General features: G+C 37.9%; 1 protein-coding gene across 2 annotated transcripts; it reads left to right on the top strand.

Moving 5' to 3' along the window:
* Positions 1-653: 653 nt before the first annotated feature.
* Positions 654-22,084, top strand: LOC140160958 (uncharacterized). 2 transcript variants are annotated; one of them, XM_072184306.1, is made up of 7 exons: positions 654-769; positions 9,418-9,800; positions 11,902-12,048; positions 12,747-12,885; positions 17,942-18,146; positions 19,673-19,805; positions 21,286-22,084. In XM_072184306.1, exons 2-7 carry the CDS (start codon positions 9,689-9,691, stop codon positions 21,564-21,566), a joined length of 1,017 nt encoding a protein of 338 aa, XP_072040407.1. In that variant the 5' UTR covers positions 654-769; positions 9,418-9,688; the 3' UTR covers positions 21,567-22,084. The 2 variants fall into 2 exon arrangements, with proteins under 2 accessions (XP_072040407.1, XP_072040408.1); XM_072184307.1 differs by lacking the exon at positions 654-769 and adding an exon at positions 3,851-4,142.
* The last annotated feature ends 335 nt before the right edge of the window (positions 22,085-22,419 follow it).

Here is a 22,419-nt window from a genome sequence, read left to right as displayed (position 1 = left end):
ATGTCTTGCTGTCTACTCAAGATGTGTTCTTCAACAACATTTTTTTCATTCATTAATTTATTTTATTCCCATTTTATTGAATTGATATCAGTTTTTTCGCCTATAAAGTTCAATCCATCATCATAGTTGTATGAACACTACATGAAAATTACTTGTTTTTTGTTAAATTCATTTGCAATAAAATAATTAAGTTTAAACTAAATTGCAAATGCTATCTACTGAAAATAGTAATTTGCTCTCATGAAATAATGCTATCTACTGAAGAGAGTAGGCCTATATTGCCCTGTAGCTAAATAATGCTATCTACTGAATATTTTATGTATATTGTCATCCAATGAAACAATGCTATCTAGGGCCTACTGAATAGCATAATTCCCTCCCAATGAAACAATGCTATCTACTGAAGATACCGGTAGCATAGGCCTATTTCCCTCTAATTACAAATAGCAATTCGCTCTACACACCAAGAGCTCCAAGCTATACGTATAGCCCGAAACATCATGGCCCAAGTTGTTCCTTCCTCATCATATGTCCAATTCTCATCGATTATCATTTTAAATTTAAAGTGTCCAAGTTGAATCACTGAAATTGCTGTGAATATAGGGGTAAATTGGACTCAGCAGCGCGACGCAGCTCTGCCTTGAGGACTTGAGGCAAGTCTACATGTAAACAAAAACACGAGCAGTGTGAGGTGAAATGAGATCGAACTGGTGCATGAGAACGAAAATTGTAAAATTGTTGAGAATTTGATATTCCTGTTATGAATAAGGTAGGCAATGCTCTGAAATTTGTGTTAACTTGGGCCCCCGCGCTTGGGCCTGCTGATTGCGCTTGCATCGCTGCAATTCTAGGCCGTATTAGGACGAGGCGAGGCTTAAGCTTCCACCGTGGAATAGACACTGACACTGACAGGTGCCGAATTCGACAACCATTTACCATGAACGTAGCGTGGCCTGCATCTGGTGTCTGGATCTGGATAAGGTTGAGTCTGTATCTGTATCTGTCTTGTCACGTACAATCACCATCTCTGGTTGTCGCATACGTTGGGAGCTTCAACTAGTCGGCAGCTTCAACTAGCAAAAGTCGTACTATCGCCAACTTTGGTGGAATTACTTTAGGTCAGGTCGAAATGTGCTGCCTGAATAATGTGAGAGTGTGCTTGAAAAACAAATTTTATGCGAGCCTCCTCTTGAAACTGGGTAGGGTTGGTGCTGTCGTGATGTCTTCGGTCAGGGTGTTCCAGTCTGTAGTTGTGCGTGGGAAGTAGGAGTATTTGTAAACATCCTTGGTTGCGTTGCCCCTTTGCAGTTTGGTTCTTGAGTATGTCCTTGTCCTGGTGTCGTTGCAGTCTGTGAGGTATGTGTCTCGGTCAATGCCCACAAGTCCATTCTGGACATTGAATGAACATCATGGCAAGTTGTGCTTTTCTACGCCTTTCTTGCAGCGAGTCCCACTCCAAAGTGTTTAGCATACTGGTTACGCTGCTATCTCTCTTGTAGTTGTTCATGGTGAATCTAGCTGCTCTTCTCTGTATCATGCTTTCGACCTTCTTGATGTCTACTTGGGTGTGGGGGTCCCATGCACATGATGCATATTCCAAAGTCGGTCTTATGAGCGTTGTGTAGGCTGTGGCTTTGATTTCCTGGGTGGTGAACCAGAGGTTTCTCTTTACAAAACCAAGCGTTCTGTTTGCCTTGGCTGTGATTTGGTTTATATGCAAAGTCCATTTCATGTTACTGTCTAGTTGAACTTCTAGGTATGGATGGTCATTTACTTCTTCAAGTTCCTCGCCACAAAATTTGAACTTTGGCTTCGGGGGATTTCTTTTGGAAGTGATTTGCATTTCCCTGGGTTGAACTTCATCTTCCATTGGTCTTGCCAGTCTTCAAGTCGGATCAGATCTTCTTGAAGAGCGAAAAGTTCATCTTCGGTGTTACCAAACATGTATAATACGCAGTCATCTGCGAACAACCGTACATGGTTCTCAACTCTCCACGGTAGATCGTTGATGAAGATCAAAAATCCAAGTGGACCGATGACTGTCCCCTGAGGGACGCTGGAAATGACTTGTTTATCAGATGAAGCAACTCCATCGATGACAACACGCTGGGTCCTTGTGGTGAGGAAGCTTCTCATCCACGAGTGCAATGAGCCTCTGATACCATAGTAGTGCATCTTATTCAGCAGTCGTTCATGGGGGACTTTGTCAAATGCTTTCGCAAAGTCGAGGATAGCAAGTTGGGCAATGTTTCCTTTCTCCAGATTGGCTGTTATGTCATGGATTGTCAGGATCAGCTGTGATTTGGTAGAATGTTGAGCTCTAAACCCGTGTTGCTTGCTGGTAAGAATCCTATGTCTGTCCGAGTGTCTCATTATTTGAGAGTGGATATGTTCAATGATCTTACTTATGATGCTGGTCAGGGACACCGATCTGTAGTTCTCTGTCTTTGACTTATCCCCTTTCTTGAATATAGGTGTAATATTCGCCTTTCTCCATTGGTGTGGGGTGGTACCTTGGTCAATAGAATCTTGGAAAACATCTGCTAGTACAGGAGCCAGCGCAGGCGCTGATAACTTAAGCATCCAAGGTGGTATCTGGTCTGGACCAGGTGCTTTACACGGATCCAAGTTCTGTTACAGCTTGAGAACTCCTTCTTCAGTCACCTTTGATTGATTTGATTGATATTATTTTATTGCAAATTCGTGGCCCGTGGGCCAAATTACATACAATAAATTACAATATAAAAACAATCAGAATTAAATATTTAAGCAAAAAATTGCACATGATAAGACACACACAAAAATATACAATTTGAATTACATTATTTAAGAAAATTGCATATATATAAAAGTCACAGTAAAAACATTTATCATAATATTGCACTTTTTAACATAAAATGACATGAAAAGATTAGCATAGAAAAGTATAGCATGCAGAACAACTCTGGGTGGCAAAGAAAAAGCAAAACTTATTTATTAAGAATATCAACAAAAAAGGGAAGAGGACTATTTCTGAAACGATTAGTCCTAGTCCTAAACTGAGAAAAATTATTACTGTTACGCAAAGAACGGCCATGACACTCCTTTCTGGTAGGAGGGATGAGAGCACTTGTTCGATCAGATTTGGCAAGCCCTTCGGCAAACCTAAGACAGTGCTCCTCCCTCCTATCAGAAAGGGTGTCAAGCTTGCAAACTTTAAGCGCATCACTATATAGGATAAATAGTGCCGACCCAGGATTGTTCTGCATGCACGCTTTTGAATGGCTTCTATTTCATTGCACTGTTTAGCTGAGATACCAGAATGCCACACCACATCAGCGTACTCAAGAATTGGCCTGACATATCCACCAGGGGTAGCGTTTTAAGGGGTCTTAGGGTCCAGGACTCCTTGATTTGGCAGGTCCCCATGATTTGGACCCCTTAATTTTGTACGTCTGTGTAGAATTAGATGCATGGACCCCTTTATTTGCTAATTTGGACCCCTGGACTCGGCAGGTCACCGCTAATCCTGATATCCACTATATACGACACCAAGCTCTTGAGTGGAGAAACCAAAGCATTTCAAGGTTTGTAGCATGAACAACAGGGAATTAGCCTTTTTTAACATCGCGTCCATCTGGACATTCCATTTAAGGTTGTTCTGTAGCCACAAACCAAGAACTTTGGCTTCGGTGACGTATGATAGTGGTTCAGTACCAATTCTTAAGTCGCGATGTGGTGGCAATGGATTAGAAAAAGCAATTTGCATGGCTTGACACTTGCTGGGATTCAATTTCAGGTGGCTGTCACTAGCCCACTCTGAGAACTGATCAAGATCATCCTGAAGTGAACTAGCACAACCACCGAAAAATTCTCAGCAAATGTCAAGTCATCAACATATTTCCAACAGCGACTACCAGCTTCTTGGGCAGCTTCATTTATAAGAATTTGAAACCCAATTGGGCCAAATTTTGTACCCTGGGGTACATGTACACCACCATGAAGAGTTGAATAATCTGAAAGTACACTGTTGTATCTGACACACTGATGACGGTTGCGGAGGAAATCGCAAATCCAAGGAACAATGGACCTACGGACTCCCATCGACGATCTTACCAATAAGAAGCGTGTGGTCGACAAGGTCGAACGCTTTCGAGAAATCTGTAAGTACCACTGTCCCTATATTGCGACTCCTCTCCGCTCCCTGGAAAAGATAATGAACAAGAGAAACTAAATAATGTGAAGTTGACACTCCTTTTACATTACCATATTGGCGGATGTCAATATCATTTTGAATATCATTTAGAACCCAATCAGTAATGAAACCTTCAGCTATTTTGGCAAAAATTGATGTGAGCGAAACAGGTCTCAACTTGTCAATACTTGGTGGGTACTGTTTAGGAATAGGGATGACAATTGCCTTCTTCCACTGCTCGGGAACATAACCCTCACGATACGAAGTATTCAAAATATCGGTAAGAGGCACACTTAACTCATACGTACGCAAACTCTTTGGCCAGTTTGGGCGGAACTTGATCAGGGCCACAAGATTTGGCAGATTTAAGTTTGCTTAACTCAGCATATACTTCCCATGGGTATAACTGAGGAACTGGCTCTTCAGCAGGAAGATAAGATGGTAACCTGCTACAGTCAAGAGGATCTAAACAATCAGACACATGAGCGAACTTGGAATTAATAGCATTGGCAATGCCTTTCAAATCTTTGTCCTCAATACCCTGGATGTTTATCTTGAGATCAGGTTTACTAGAGTTTGTAACAGTTCTAATTTGTTGATGGCCCATTTCACGGTTAGGCGCCACTTTTTGATTTTCAACGTATCTGGCCTGGTGTGTAAAAAATAATGGGGTTACAGAATTGACTGTTGGTGATTTTTCATTGTCTCTGTATAGCCTACCTCCACTAGCTTAATCGGCCTTTCTGCTTTTATCTTTCAGGGCGCATTAGGGGTCAGAAGTGGTCAAAACCACATTTTACTAGCAACCTAAAAACAGACATTTATTTTCCAATGCTGCCACTTTTAACTATGTTGAGCCTACCAGCTGCTTTTGTTGTTTTTATGTAATGAACAAGTTGCACTATACAGCCATGCATGAACAAAGTAGTAGTTGTCAGTTAAACTAGCATGAGAACCATTTAAATTTCTGAATTCGGATGTGACATTTTCCGTTCACATCTATGTACCTTATTCAATGTGGAATAGATCGACTAATACTTTACATGAATGGCAAACTAGTGTGTTTTAGTAAAGTTCAGAGTCTTGTTACTATTTGTTGAACAAATTACACTTGTTGCTCTTAATACGTAGATACAGCGATATTTTGAATTTTTGCCAACAAATTCCGTTCACAATTTTGTCACATCCGATTAATTTTCCAAATAGTATAATTTATTAACAAATAAGTGGCAGAATTTTTTCTCCTTGATTTTTAAAAATCTCCTGCTATGAGCTATCTAATGACACCATTTAATGAAAACTCCTTCATCAACTTAGCTTGCAGATGTCATTTCAAAGTTTCCGCTCACATGTGTCACATCCATGGTACCTGTCACATCCAAAATAGTTTCTTCAAAGAACTAAGACAGGTATGGGACTAGGATGCCAGTTTGAAGTTATTTCATTACAGGTTTGTGGGGATCAAAAGGCACAATAAGTTTTTAATTCAGCATGCCTTCTTTAATTGTGACAGGAGATTCAAAAAGCTTCCATTTCCGTTCACATATCACATCCTATAAATTAGTAGTTTTTAGGCCAAAATACTTAAACAACATGATATTTGACTTTCTAAAATAGGTTTATTATTTCATACATGTCACATATGATTATTTCATGGCTTTGTTGTTGTCTTTTAGGGGACAGTTTTGTATACAATTTACAGAAGCGGATGTGACATTTTCAATTGTGAACGGAATATTTCAGTATTATAAACATTTTGCTTGGCAAAAATATAAAGGGTCAGGAAAAACATTTTAGCATTGCTCAATTCAATAGAATCTATCAAAATATATGTGTTAGAAGTGCTTTAAAGCTTATATTTTGACAAGCAAACTGTTTATAATAATGAAATATTCTGTTCACAATTAAAAATGTCACATCCACCTCTATAAATTGTAAACAATGTTTTAAAATGAACACTAACACAGGTTAATATGTTTCAATATATCCCATTTAATTTACTGAGTGTGTGAAAACTCTTTGAATCATTATTTTCTGAAACATACTCTGCTTTACAATGTGTGGTTTCTGTTCACATTGACATCTGTCACATCCAAAATTGCACAAACATAAGAATCTTGAATTTGACCTGTGCTTTCAAACTGGCTGATATTATTTGTGAACATTACCCATATTATGACCATCAAAGCTGTGAAATATCAGAGTCATTCATTGATTATTAAAATTGTTGAGTAAACCTTTTCATGTCAATTTCCTTTTTACCACAAAAATTACATGTAAGTGGCCATAAATTTGTCATTTCACAACAAAATTTGCCCAAATTTTGTCATAAGAGAGCCTATGACATACTTGTTTATTTTAAATATATATTATATATATGTATTGGACAGTAAAAGTATAAATATTCACTACTCAATATTTATCAAATTTGTTTTCAAATTACATAACATGAGATAATAAATTATAATTTTCTTCAAGAAGTAGAGAGATTTAAGCTGGGAAATGATATTTTTATGAAAATCTGGTCTTATGTGGAAAAGAAAACCCCAATTAAATGAAATTTAATCCATTTTGAAAATTTCAAGTTTTTTTCACCAAAAGTGGCGCCTAACCGTGAAATGGGCCTGATGCCATTTCCTAGGTTCTGTTGTTTGTAAGTTCCTAATTCTGGTGGCATGGTAGTGAAGTTTAACTTTTTCAATTTCACGTTTCACTAAATTTCTAAGTTTGCGCCAATGCTGCTGGTCTTTATTTGCAAATGCAACTTGACGCTCCTGAATAAGCTTTTTAATATGTGTTGTAAGCCACGGTTTATCATTATTGTGCATTTTTGTTTTCTTAACAGGAAAACAGGAATCAATGGCGATATCTAGCATTGAATAGAACACATCTGCTTTATTTTGTGTGTCACAACACTCACGAACCTCATGCCAATCTTGATCCTGAACCCACTGACCAAAAGCACTTATGCCAGATTTCTTCAAAGGACGTGACTTGTTGATCTTAAAAGTGTTTTTTGTTTTGGCCTGAAACTTGGATTTCCACAAAACACAAACATGATCACTAAACCCTAAGGGTGACATTGGAACGGGTTTATTATACCGAGATTTAAGTGCATGGTTAGTGCGAATTAAATCAAGTGTGGCATCACCACGAGTAGGAAAATCAATAAGTTGGCTCAAGTCATTTCCCCTAGTAACAGGATATATGTTCATTCGATTAAAATCGCCAAGAATTACTATCCCAATTTCAGGACATTTGGTTTGCATTTGCAGTAGATCGATGCTTTGGATCAAATGTTCCTCCAGCAGATTTTGATATGGTGAATCAGTGGTGATGTATACTGCGCATACAGCGATTGCAGAGATACCTCGTGGGAGTCTTTTTTATGTCAATCATGTCAGGGTAAGGGCTCTCACCCAGATCAGGAATTTCGGTTTTTTCTTCCTCTGTAAACACGCTGGCGAACTGGTGGCTAAATGCTTCAGTTTTCTGTTTACTATCACTTAGGATTCTGTTGTTAACCTTCAAGTCCGGAATTCCGACTTCTTCCTGCCGCACTTTTTTGATGAAAGACCAGAACTTCTTTGGGTTCTCTTCAAAGGTGTCTATGAGATGATTGTTGATATACGTGTTTCTAGCTTGCTTAAGATTCTTTTTCAGCTTGTTTGAGATGGCTGTGTAGTCCTCCCAGTGTTTGGGATTCCCAGATCTTTTTGCTTTGTTATACCTCCTCTGTTTGGCTCTACATAAGCGTCTTTGTTCTCTGCCGAACCATGGTAATGAGAGTCTATTGGAAGTGAATTTGGTTGGAACATGTTTGTCCATCACATCTTTGATTTCACGCTCTATCATGTCGTACTTGGCTTGAACAGTTTGGTCTTTCACACCGAAGTAAGTCTGCTGGAAGTTCCCTAGATCTTCCAGGATTTTCTCTTTGTCAGCTTTGTTTCTGATGTATTTATGACATTATAAAGTTCATTCAAAGAAAACATCAATAGCCATGAAATATAATTATGTCTTCTCTGCTTTCATAATTTCAAGCATTATGGACACTACACATGACATGTACTATGATGTAGTATTAGACTGCGGAACTCGGTCTTTTTCTAGACTGCGGAACTCACAAAAGAATGTCACAAAAGAACTCACAAAAGAACAAAAGAATGTCAAGGTCATAAAACACCAATTTGGTGTTTTTCGCTCCTCGTCATATGTGTCTTACGAACTACGGATGATGTAGTATAGATCATGTCAGTATCTATAGGGGATAGGCCAGGGGAGCTCTTTTTTACTGCAGGGGGAGGGGGAACTCATCTGCTTTAAGCAGGAACTGTTTATTAAGAAATTGGGTTTTTAAATGGACAAAAAAGTCAGGGTATATTTCTTGATTTGATTTCTTAAATGTACAGTGCATCCCTATGTACCGCTGCAAGACTGAAGGTCTGTAGGTAAATTAAAGTTAACTCATAAAAGTTACCAGCCCGACAGAAATGCTGCCAGCCCGACATTTGCACGAATCTGAGTAAGAAGCACAATTTACACAAAAACCTAACTTACTCTGACCGTGCTGCGACCGTTTGATTTATTCATGCAAGGGACACAAGTTTTCCCTGTGTCTGGTGAACCATTAATTTGATGCTTTCAAGACGATGAAGGAAACCCTTTTTTTTTTGGAGACTAAATATTTTCTACCGCTTTTTTAACCCCCCTTTTTTTTTTGTATCGCTCAAGATAGCTACCGTACTGCAAAGTGGTGGAATAATACAAGTCCAAAATGCACAAATGTGGCATGATCAAGGGGAATGAGTCACATGTCGGCCCTGGTCGAAAATGAGTTTTACACATGTTTCTAAAGAGGACAGGTACAATGTACATGTAGGGCTTTCAGAAACTGAAAATCCCGTGTTGATACAAATTTTCTTTGTGAACTTGCGTCAATTTATCAATCGCTGAAAACAATATAAAACAAAAGAATTTTAACACTTTCTATGCCAATATCTCAAAATCAACATTAGCGACATCCGACGTATTTCCCTTGATCGTGTCACAAATGTGAAATATTGTGCTAATGGCATGCAATCGTCTTGTACAAGGCAGCACAGACCTGCTTGTATGGACCAATGCACAGCTGAGTCATCTTTTCTATGTCCCAACACCAGCAAATAATATGGGATGGCATTTATAATATTGGGCACTGCACATTCCAGTTCTGACACACATTAATCTTTTTATCTTGACAGACATGATGGACATCCTTCAGCTGCCAGCAGAACTTCAAGAGGCTATTCTATTCCATTTAGATGGCCCATCACTTAGCAAAGCCCAACGTGTTTGCAAACTGTGGAAGAATTGTGTTGATAATCTAGCCAAAGTGAAAATGATCTGGTGTGAAAAATGCATGCAAGAGATTCCAGCAGGTACTTTGCTGCTTCTTGTAGGCTCAACACCAAGCAAGATGGCAGGAACTTGGGCACAGTGGAGAGCATTGTATCAGAGATGGTATCGTAGTCGATGTGTCAAGCATTGGAGTGTAAACAATGTGTGTGGCAACAGAGACATTTTACACAGAGTAATGCATCTGATAGGAGTATAGCTAAACAGGCCAATTTGCTGCAGTTTTGTGGTACGTGCAAATTAAAAAGTTAATTTGTTATTGCACATTTCTTTATGTGACATGATCAAGGGGAATGAGTCACATGTCGACCCTGGTCGAAAATGGGTTTTACATACATGTATGATTCTATAAAGAGGAAGACATTTAGAGCTTTCTGAAACCGAAAACCCCATATTGATACAACTTTTCTTTGCAAAGTTACATCAATTTATCAATCGCTGAAAACAGTATAAAACAAGACTTTCTTTGCCAATATCTCAAAATCAATATTAGCGACATCCCGCCATCCGACTCATTTCCCTTGATTGTGTCACATATAATAATAAAGTCTGGGCCTGAGCTTGCGTAAATTCATAAAAAGTCAAATCCGGGAGTCAAATACGTCATACAATATGACAGGTGCACTTTGCATAGCAGCTGAACTAAAACTATGATTCTATTCTACATATATCCACAGATTAGAGTATTACACTGTCTTAGGGCCATATTGAAATACCCTACCACGCTTTCACACCGAAAGAAGGCAGGATTCCCCTCACTAAGCCCGCGCCTCAGGAAAGCTCGGTCATAAAACGGATTATAAAGATGGATTATATGCATCAGTGATACACCCTGCCTTTTGAAGTGGTCCATGACGAATGGGAAGAAAACAAACTGACTATGGCTCATCGCACAACCCAGGAAAGCGCGCCCTAATTTAAGGGCTAATTGCAGTGTTATAATCACACAGGATTTTAACAAAAGAAGGCTAGCATAGGAAAGCTGCACGATGGCGCACACCTTCCTGTGTAAGGGAATTTCAATATGAGCCCTTAGCCCAGTGGCATATAGCCAAGGGGGCTAGTGCCCCCAGTACCGATGGTCCGACGGCAGGTTATATCGTGCACGTCCCGTCGGTACACTTGTCACATGCCAGTAAAAAAATTATCTGATTGATGGTCTGTTTAAAAACCAGATTTACTTCATTTTGGTTCACTTCAGCATAACAGTGTGCGCAAATGTTCTGGGAGCGGGTCAGCAGGACAGCTTGGAAATTTTGGGTCTAACATCCTTTTGAAATGTCAAAATCTTTAGACTGTCAGTACATTTGCAATTTTATGCAAAATGATGGCTATGCCAGTAAGTATAGCTGTAGTGATTAGCAACTATTTTTGACCAATTAACTAAATACCCCAGGTAACAAGAGATGAAACCACCCGTTGGTTAATTATAGGTTCGTGTGAAATTGTACAAAATAATGCACACATACTGAGATGTTGATGCATCTAATGCATTCCATGCAAGGGGGAGTGCATTAGATGCATCAACATCGGTATGTGTGCATTATTTTGTACAGTTTCTCAAGCATCAAGCCGTATTTGGACATCGCATGATTGCGTGCTAGTGTGATTGGTCGCTATAATTGAAGACCGAATTAAAAAGACTAGTTTGCGTATGACGTCCTGTCAATCCAAAAATGCCATACTGCGCAGGTCAGCAACCATGCAATCACGGCGCGCCTTTGTCATGACGTCAAACGCAAACTAGTATTTTTAATTCGGTCTTTAATAATAGCGGTATTTCCTTAACGGGCTATTCGATTTTTTACAGGGAAAACGACAGATAAAGCTAAAATTGTGTTCTGTTTTTAAATTAAAAGAAGAAAATGTGACGTAAATTGAATTTAAAAAAAAAATGGAAAAGTGACGGTTATGAATGAGGTTAATGCCTTTGCATCAGTTATTTTTCGGTATTAGAAATATCTAAACATTGCGCTTTGGACCTCGGAATATCCCTCGGGCTGCGCCCTCGGGATATTCTCGGTTCCAAAGCACAATGTTTAGATATTTGACAATTATACCCTCAAAACAACTGATGCGCAGTCATCAACCTCTAATTAATGCATGGTTCGCATTTTGGTCACCTTTGGCGCTGATTGGTTCTCGTATAACTATTAAAGTAAAGAGTGTATGAAATTTTATTTGCTCATCCAACCTTAATACACTGATTTAAGCTAGGAAAGTCTGCAGAAAGGGAGGATGCAAATTTGATTGAATAAGGCCCACTGAATTATTGAAGTTATAGTATATTAGGATTTAACAATTTTTTTGTTTCTACCTTTCCTGTACAGGTGATGAAGTAGTTTTGTTTGAATGGACTGAGATTGTTAGATGGCACATAACAACTGGTGAAAGACTAGCTCCTAGAGATTGTGTGGTAGCCATGGGTGCTATGAGTAAAAAATATCTTGTGGTTATAAATCCTTTAATAACATCAGGTGAGTGATGATGGATTATTGAAAGGGGAGCAGGGGTGTGACACCCCAAAAAAATTCCAATCCGAAAAAATTTCCACTTTCTTTCTGTAAAAAATGTTGCACATCGGCTCCTTTTTGAAGGACTAAAAAGGTCCGCATTTTCCGGTAAAAATGTTGAAATTGGCAGTTTTTTGAAGGAAAAATCCACTTTTTAGCCTTCCACACCACAAACTAAATCCTGGCTACGGGCCTTACTTTTATCATTCTGGATTGATCAATTTGTCATTGTGTGATACATATCGAGGGTTGAGAACCAGAAAGCCTTAACTCACAATGACCAGCTCTCACAAAATGAGCATAAAGTTGACAAAATATATATGTCTGAGATATTCGGATTTGAAATCTTATTTTAATACCCTTTAAAATTATACCAAACATGTTAGGATTGCTCTTTGCTTTGATCATCAAATATCAATATTTCCTCCAGAATTTCTTTTTGTTTTCTATTGGATTTTGTCATGGTTAAATGGACTGTATCTTCTATAGTGCCATGGGAACAGGTGATTGTGAGTTGAGGCTTTCTGGCTCTCAACCCTCGATATGTATAATTCAAGTCAATTGGTCACATTTAAAGCTTAAAAATGTAAAATTTTTCCTATAAACTGAAATGTTATATGGTCATCTGTTTTATTTTGTTATTCCCAATTTTCTCTTTGCAGAAAAAGATTGTACAATAAATGCAAAATCATCCGATGTCATGTATCCGTGTCTACTTATTGGTATAGGAAACATGATGTTTTTCTTCACCAAGGCAGGAATGAAAAGTGTCCAGTTACCAAATTTCATAACATGTCTAGCGTAAGTAATAGTCAACAGTGTCATTGGTAGTAAAACTTTGTTTTGCAGTTACCTTGCTTACAAATTTGGAAGTCCAAGGTCACAGGTAATAATTATTATAGTTTTCGGCTAGGTTCTTCAGCTGTCTGCTACTGTTTACAGTGTAAACACAGAAGTTGGATTCTGATTGGCTAATTGAAACACATCATTATCACATCTGCACCTCATTCACAGATCAAGCTGTGTAGCATTGTGTGACCTAGTTAATTTTACATGATAATCAACAGCCCTGAATCAAGAAGCGGAGTTGAAGGACCTTGCCGAATACTATACATGCTGCAGGTGATGGATGTTGATCATTGAGGTAGAGCCAAAGAGGACCAACTCTACCATTTCATTCAAGTGGAAAGTCATTCATTGGTATGTATCAAGGTCGGTGACATTGTAACACTGGTATGTGTATTTGGAATGTCAAGTATGTTGTAAAACAAGTATGTATTCACTAAATTGAGGTCATTGACTTCAGTATAATAGACTATTTTTGGAAAGTGATACATTGGTATGTATCAAGGTCAGTGACATAGCACTGGTATGTGTCTTTGGAATGTCAAGTATGTTGTAAACAAGTAAGTATTCACTATTGAGGTCATTGACATCAGTATAATAGACTATTTTGGAAAGTGATACATTGGTATGTATCAAGGTCGGTGACATTGTAACACTGGTATGTGTATTTGGAATGTCAAGTATGTTGTAAAACAAGTATGTATTCACTATTGAGGTCATTGACATCAGTGTAATAGACTATGTTTGGAAAGTGTATATATGTATCAAAGTCAGTGACATTGTAACACCTGCACCTGGTGTTTGGAATTTTGTAAACAAGTATGTCTCGCTACTGAGGTCATTTCCATTGGTACAATCATGGTACAATTGACTTTGTTGAAAAGCGATACATTGGTATGTATCAAGGTCATTGACATTGTAACAGGCATTGTACAGGTAACTCTGGTATGTGTCTTGGGAATGGCAAGTATGTTGTAAACAAGTATGTATTCACTACTGAGGTCATTGACATCAGTATAGTAGACTATTTGTGACACGATCTGGTCCATGGGGGCCAAAGGCGGCAAATTTGAAACTGAGATATAAAAGGTAAAAATATGGAGTAAATAACAATCAAATATATACATAAGAAAATAGACATCAAAAAACTTCATAACTTTAGAACCAAGTATGCTAGACATTTAGTGTTAAATGATAGCATATTGTATGTATAATGTAATAAGTACAGTAACTCAATTTTCAAAAATGCCTCCTTAGGCCCCCATGGAAATTTTTGGAAATTTTGGAAAGTGCTACATTGGCATGTATCAAGTCAGTGACATTGTAACACCTGCACCTGTGCTTGGAATGTTGTAAACAAGTATGTATCACTACTGAGGTCATTGACATACAATCGACTATGTTGAAAAGCAATACATTGATATGTATCAGGTCAGTGACATTGGAACACCTGTTTAGTACCCATCTTTGGAATGTCGAGTTGTAAACAAGTATGTATCATGATGTATATTCATACGTAGCGGTAAACGTAAATAGAAAGCAAATTTATACATCACTAGCAACAACAATCTTCAGAGCAATAGCATCCGCTGAAGATGCCGGTTGAACCGGTGAAAGCGCTCCGGTGAGTGTACCAAATTTGAGTAGCGTAGAAGTATAAATTTGCTTTCTATTTAAGTATGTATCACTTCTAAGGTCATTGACATCAGTACCAAAGACCAATGTATCAATTTCCAACAAAGTTGCGTGTACTCAATGACCTCAGTAGTGATACCTAGTTGTTTGCAACTTGACTTTCCAAAGACAGGTGCAGGTGTTATAATGTCAGTGATCTTGATACATTACCAATGTATCATTTTCCAGCATAGTCTTTGGTACTGATGTCAACAACCTAATAGTGGTACATACTTTTTACAACTTGATTCTAAAGACAGGTGCAGGTGTTATAATGTCAGTGATCTTGATGTACAATGTATCACTTTCCAATATAGTCTTTGGTACTGATGTCAATGACCTTAGTAGTGATACATACTTGTTTACAACTTGACATTCCAAAGGTAGGTACTAAACAGGTGTTCCAATGTCACTGACCTTGATACATACCAATGTACCACTTTCCAACATATAGTCAGGGCCGTGACACTCGTATTCAATCCCTGTATAAAAATTGAAGTCACTTCACGGCAGTTTGAGTGACGGTTGCTAGGGAGTTTGGTACCATTGGAATGTTGATTGACAGTTTTGGGTAGTTTGGTACCCTAAATTTTTCCAAGATGGCGCCCATCGACTGCCAATTATTCGGACCCTTTCTAGCAAAAATACAGCTTATTTAGCCAGTCTCGTCATGGGGTCATCGAAGAGAATATTTTCCTAGCATATTGAGCTAACTCCTCAGCTATTTGGTTTTTCACGATATGATAGTAATAGAAAGATTCGACCAAATGTTCGCCATTTTTCGGCATTTAATTTTTTTGGAAACGATGACGTAAACATTGCATCATCTCTTCCACAGGTAATACACTCCTACACAGCTATGCCATCACATCACAGAGCCTTGCATCACATGCACGAAGGCGCATAGGCTGAATGACTGACTTCATTTGCACAAACGAGTGGCTTATCCTATAGTATATTAGTACTCGAGAATCCTTGATATAGTCAAATGCAGCAAACCTTTGACGAGCGCGACTACCGTGATGTTGCAAAGTCGGCGCTAACAACGCGTACGGCGCACAGTTCATTCATAAATTTCCACTCGGCAACAACAGATCGCCTCAGCATCCAATCAGAGACAAGTGCGTGCAACGCAGGAAATATGTGATGTATCCTTACAATATGCGCTCGTCAAAGGTTTACTGCATTTTAGTATAGTCGAATGTACCAATGTCAATGACCTGAGTAGTGATACATACTTGTTTACAACTTTCCAAACACAGGTGCAGGTGTTACAATGTCAGTGACTTTGATACATACCAATGTATCACTTTCCAACATAGTCTACTATACTGATGTCAATGACCTCAATAGTGAATACATACTTGTTTTCAACATACTTGACATTCCAAAGACACATACCAGTGTTAAGGTCCGTTCATACTACCACCGCATTTATGCGATGTGTGTGCGATGCCGATATATATAGATTACTTTTTGCCGCAACTCAACGCAACTCGTCGCATTTCCAAGTTAAAATGTATTTAACTTTATTGCGATATCGCAATGCAGTAGTTTGCAGTACAATGCAGTGCGACAATGCACCACATCGCAAAGCACCGCATCACAAATGCAGTGGTAGTATGAACGGAACTTTACAATGTCACTGACCTTGATACATACCAATGTATCACTTTCCAAAATAGTCTATTATACTGATGTCAATGATCTCAATAGTGAATACTTACTTGTTTACAACATACTTGACTTTCCAAAGACACATATACCAGTGCTACAATGTCACTGACCTAGATACATACCAATGTTAAGGTGGCTGTATCGGCTACGGTGTCATGCTCAGAATTCCTTGAAAATGATATAGGATGTGTGTATTGATGAGAAAACCTTACTTGCCAAGTTTTAATTTTTTCCAACAAAGCGTTTTTGAGTTACGCATTTTTTTGTCATCTCAAAATCCCATTGAATTACTACAGGGAAAGGCTTTTGGCACGTTGCCAATTTCTCAAAATGGCAACATTTTTGGAAACAAAGATTTTATTAAAACTGATTTTTCTCTCCTTATAGCAGTTGTATATGTGACACGATCTGGTCCAAAGGGGCCAAAGGAGGCATTTTGGAATATTGAGTTACTATGACTATTATCTTATACAAACATTAGGCTATCATATACTGAAAATACCAAAGGTCTAGCATACTTGGTTCTTAAGTTATGAAGTTTTGTGATGTCTATTTTCTTATGTATTTTATTGTTTTTTACTCCATATTTTTGACTGTATCTCAATTTCATATTTGTCGCCTTTGGCCCCCATGGACCAGATCATGTCACATATAAAAGTTTCAAGTTTCATTTTGCTGCTAATATATCAGAGAATAATACAAACCAAGTTTATTTTCTAACTTGGTGTTACTTTAGTATATATTTAACAGGAATGTTGGTACTTTTTAATGATTTTTTTATTTTTTTTAGAAACACTAAATTACCTAAATTCTAGGATTTTTTTAGCCAACAGGGAAGGGTGCTATGGTTACTAAACTTTCAGGGATAGTAAATAAGATTAATATCTAAATTCTCTTGTCAGTTTTTTCCAATTAAGTGTTTCTATTTTAAGCTACAGTGTTTCTAACATTCCCTAAAATTAAAAATGGAAAAAATTATTTTTTTCAAAAAGTAAACACTTTATCCAAAAAAACTGACGAGAGAATTTAGGTATTAAGCTTATTTACCATCCCTGAAAGTTTGGTAACCATAGCTCCTTCCTAAGTGGGCAAAAAAAAATCAAAAACTGTCAAAATTATGGGAATTTTCAAAAAATAAAGAAAAACATAAGAATTGTTACAATTCTTATAAGACTCTTAAAATAGGTGTGGAAAATACTTTTCTTTGTTATGTTAAAGATTTAAATGAATAGACCTGATTGATCAGACACAGGAGCTATTTTTCTGCAAGGGTGTTGTATCCGAGGCAGCTACCTTAAGCCTCGGCTGAAAAGTTTGCAGCCCAAACTCATGATCAAGTTGTATTTATGTATTCATGCATGTTCCAGGTTAGTGCATGCATTTACAGGCTCCTTTTAAATGATTTGTGCAAGTTTATCACTTTTCTGATACCAACTAAAAAATGTACAATATGGGCTATTCCATTTGAAATTCATACACCAAGACATGACCTTTTAAAATCTCCCACACAGGGGCTGTAGACTTCAAATGGAGTCACCCATTCAGGTCAACCCATTTAAAATTCACACTTTCTGCATGGATATGAAGGTCATGTCTTCCATAGGGGGTGTGTGGATTTCAACTAGAATAGTCGAATTAATATTTTTCCTATTCATTGCAGTGTTTGGTCAAGAACTCTTCTTATTGGCTGGAACACAGGAGCTGTTGACCTGTACACTCTACCAGATGACCTTGTGACCTTTGATAGGTCACAACTGTTACAAAAACCACACCATCTTGTTCCAGCTATATTCAACAACTGGCAAGGAGGTTTCTTTCCACAAAATACCATGCATGCTACAGGAGCTGTTATTGTGGGTAATAGAGTGAGTTTCAAGAGTTAAAGCGTGTGATATAGTTCTTTGATGCACTTCTCAAGAAAGGGATCTAAAGTCTGCACAAAAAGTAACTCAGCTGTTATAAATATGCCTATAGATTCAGAACTAATAATTGTTTTCACAATATTTCAACATAGCGAGAAGGATGATTTATTTACACACATTTTGATACCCCATTTGTCAAATGTCGTTCAATATTAACAACACAGTAGTGCATTTACAGAAAAATACCAGAATTTAAAAGTTACAGTTTACAGCGATCAATGGTTATAATGCCAGCACTGTAAATATGTAAAGCCCGCCATTATCTTCATGCTTACTTCAAATCAATACAAATAACTGCAACTTTTAAATTGGGATATTTTTCTTTCAAAACACCGATGTATTGTCAATATTGAACAAAATTGGACAATTGGTGTATCAAAATGCCCGTAAATAAATCATCCTTCTTTTTATGTTGAAATATTGTGAAAACAATTATTAGTTCTGAATCTACATGTATAGGCGTATTTATGACAGCTGAGTTACTTTTTGTGCAGACTTTATATGTGATTGAGCAGGATTGGTTGACCTTTGCAAGATGCAGGGGCATAGCCAGGATTTTTTTTGGGTGGGTTTTGAAAAAGAACCTAATTTTTTCACTCTCTACACTCGCAAATGGGCGAAGTATAAAAACAATTTTTTTTTTCACCCACAACATTCGCAAAGTGGATCTTTGTGGCATCTGGTGATGGGTTGTTAGTGGCTACGCTATCCTGCTATGTCCCTGACAAGATGACATCATTTTAGGTTGACATTTATTGGGAGTTAGCTTGTTAAAAAAAATCAAATAAAATTGACAGAAATTTGCATGATTTTTGTGGAAGATGGAAAGTACCAAGATAAGCCATATTGAGCTATTCCATTTTAAAAACTTAAATCTTCCACACAGGAGTATGAATTTCAAATAACGTTATCTTAATGGATGACTCCACTTTAAACTTACACCCACTGTGTGGGAGATAAGGGTCAGTGTGTTGATCATAGGGGGTGTGTGGATTTCAACTGGAATATCCCATTGAATCAACTGGTTTGAGTTTTAACTTGTTGGCTTACCTTAACTTCTGACAGAAATAAATAATACAAACTCCCTATACCACTATGTATAATGATGTCAACATAAATGATAGATAATAGTGATTGTAATTATCAAACATGATGGAAACTTTAATTGATGTTAAAACATCTCTTTTAAAAGTTTGTAGGCTACTTTGTTCAATCCTAAATGCAGTTTGAACGGAAGTATGTTGCAAAAGGGTGATCATATAAATTTGGGCATGTTATCTGGCCATATGGCAGCAAGGATTTATGGTTCTGATCAGTACCCAAGCGAAGGGCTGGATAGTTCAGATGAGCACACTGGACTGGCAATCCAGAGGTCATCAGTTCGAACCCTGCTTCAGCCAAATTTTCTTTGTAGCCTTCTTATTATGCAATTGAAATCAACTTTCACTTGATACTTTGTCCATCCACAGGCATTTCTAATTCGTGCACCTAATATTGAAGTGTGGGATCTGGAGAAGAAGTTGTTCCTAACATCTGAGTTTTATGGATCATCTCATGTGAGGAAAATGGTATCTAATGGCAGCATGATCTTCTGTCTTACAGGTGTGTAAACAGTGTATTCAAGGCATGCATATTGATAAGAGTGTGTTTTGAACTCTCTGGCTTAAGTGATATTGCGAAAGTACCAGGTGTTCCAAAAAAAGGTTACATGTAGATTTTTGATAATAATCTAAGTTAATGTTTAGAGAATAAAGGTATTGTTTTTAGCCCCTGGAGTGCATCTATTGTCTCATATTCGCCTCGTTGTTTTATGTCAAAAATAATGATGTCGCCTGTGTTATATGAGACGATAGATGCATGACAGCGGCTAATAACAATACCTTTATTCTCATTCTTAAACACATCAATTCAAATAAAAATTTTAATCAAATTAAATCTACATTTTGCAAGGAATTACCTAGGGCTTAAAATCGATCAGTCTCGTTGTTGCTGTGCGCCTCTGATTGATCCAAATACCGAGTATGCGTATCACGTTGACGCACACGCGCTCACCTGTGTGATATCATGTCATATCACACTGGTAAAGCTGGGCAAGAACCAATAAGATTGCAGGAACGTTCTCAAGTGTTTAAGAATAATAAATATAAATATCCTTTTCATGGCTATTATGCTGAAATTCACTGCTGCCACGCTTCTTACTCATATGACTCTGTTAGTTCACCCAGGGCTATCCATCCGGCATCACGTATCAGTTCTATGAATCTCACCGAACACCCTGGTTGTAAATGACATTGGGACCAATATAGTATTGAATAAAATAAAATTCAATGGGGACAAAACAAAGACAGGAGTTTAATATCACTAAGAATGATTTGGAGTTCTGATAAAAACAGGCAATACATAGTTACAAAAATGTATGTCATTATGTGTTACTTAATTTGTTTAAAGTTGAAGAATCACTCATTAATTTGTAACCGGATTTCCAATTTAATGGAGCTTGGACCAAACTTCAGCATTTTAATGTGTGAATGAATAAATAAAAATCAAAATAAATTGAAAATTGTCAGCATTACAATTAGTCTTGATTGTATCACATATTACTTCCACATTTGTATTTGTATGTTCAATTTTGGTTGTTTTCCTGCTATTCCTTTCTTTTGTTAAGTGTCTTGCTATCAGGCTAATACCTCATGGTGCACTGCCACCACAACGACCCCTCTGCTGCATCCAAGACCCTTATTTTCACTTGCCTTCAGTTCTTATGACCCCCATTTTGCACATTTGATTAAGTTTTGTGCCTTTTTAGGCTCATTTTACACCAAATTTTGAAATATTTGAGCCCCCATATACACATTTTTTGGAGAAAAATCAGTTCACAAGCTCCCAAGACCCAACTGGCTTTTTTCTTGGGGGGGGGGGGGTGGAATCAGTTTCCATGCAAGACCCTGTTCTTGAAAAGCCAAGGCATATTACCCACCAGTAAAAATTAAGAGCCCTCCTTGGACTACATGTATATACTTTTACACATAGCTCTTGATTAGTATCACACAAATTTAGTAATATACAAATTTGTTTTTTGCAGGTTCTGCATTGAATTGGTTTGAATGGAATGAAGACACTGTAGAACTCTTACCAGGGCAAACACCTGACTCAGCCCCAAGTAATGCAACCTGTATAGCTCTCTATGGTGATCTGCTAGCTCTAGGAACCTCCGAAGGATTAATATACATGTATCACTTAAACTGGACTACCATGCAAGAAGACTCAACAGATGAAAACTCTGAATCTTGGACGATGACTCTACACCAAGTGCTAATCAATACACCTGGGATCCAGTGCTTTCATTCAAACGCATGTCAATAAGTCAAAAGACGCAGAATATGAATATAGTGGAGTGCGCCCTCAGGAATCCGATTCGGACCGTATGTTTGGCTGGTTGTGATTATGTGGAAGCGGTGGCTATATCTGATGATGGGAAGGGACCGATGGTGGCTGCTATTGGGGTGAAAACTGACGAGGCCTGGATTCAGCAGGTGCACATGTTTAGCTGGTCCCCTAAAAGATGACAGCTGGGTGTTTGTGACTTGAGGGAGTCACTATGAAATATGGTGCAATACATGATGACCAGAGTCCTGCTTGTCACTAAACTTTGAAAGCAGCTCCTCATGGTAAAGAAAGACAGAATACATTTTTCTGTTGAGTGCAAACCAGGTTTCAAATATACCCATTTTAACAGAAATGCAAAGATTGTTATGGCGTACAGTGCATGAATTCTTATCTGCATCATATATAATACTTTGTGTGGCTTATACAGTCTGTCCACCTCGAAGTACAAAGTAAATAGACCTCGGAAACGGGAGGTATGAGAGTCCAATGCGTGTGTAAATTACGGAAATGCTCTTTTGCTGGGAGCAAACACAACCCATATCGACAGACTTCAGCGCCTTCAAAATTGGGGTGCAAAACTAATTTTTCTGCATCAAAATTTGATCACGCAACTCCGCTTTTAAACAACTCCACTGGCTCCCTGTGAAAGAGCGCATTATTTTCAAAGTACTTCTGTATGTGTTTAAATGCTTGAATGGACATGCTCCAGGTTATTTAGCTTCTTGTTTCACACCCTACCATCAATCACGTACTGGACTTCGCTCTGCTTCAGATACAACACTGCTTACTATACATCAGTTCAATGCCAAATCTCTTCATTCTGCCGCAA

The sequence above is a fragment of the Amphiura filiformis genome, chromosome 9 (genome assembly GCF_039555335.1).
Source record: "Amphiura filiformis chromosome 9, Afil_fr2py, whole genome shotgun sequence".
NCBI classification, from domain to species: Eukaryota; Metazoa; Echinodermata; class Ophiuroidea; order Amphilepidida; family Amphiuridae; genus Amphiura; species Amphiura filiformis.
Note: the sequence above shows the minus strand (reverse complement) of the source record. Positions and strands in the feature narration are given on the sequence as shown.

Coding starts and splice junctions, on each gene's coding strand:
- LOC140160958 (XM_072184306.1), top strand. CDS start 9,689: ATGTGTCAAGCATTGGAGTGTAAACAATGTGTGTGGCAACAGAGACAT. Junction 9,801..11,901: donor CAATTTGCTGCAGTTTTGTG/GTACGTGCAAAT, acceptor TTTCCTGTACAG/GTGATGAAGTAGTTTTGTTT. Junction 12,886..17,941: donor AATTTCATAACATGTCTAGC/GTAAGTAATAGT, acceptor TATTCATTGCAG/TGTTTGGTCAAGAACTCTTC.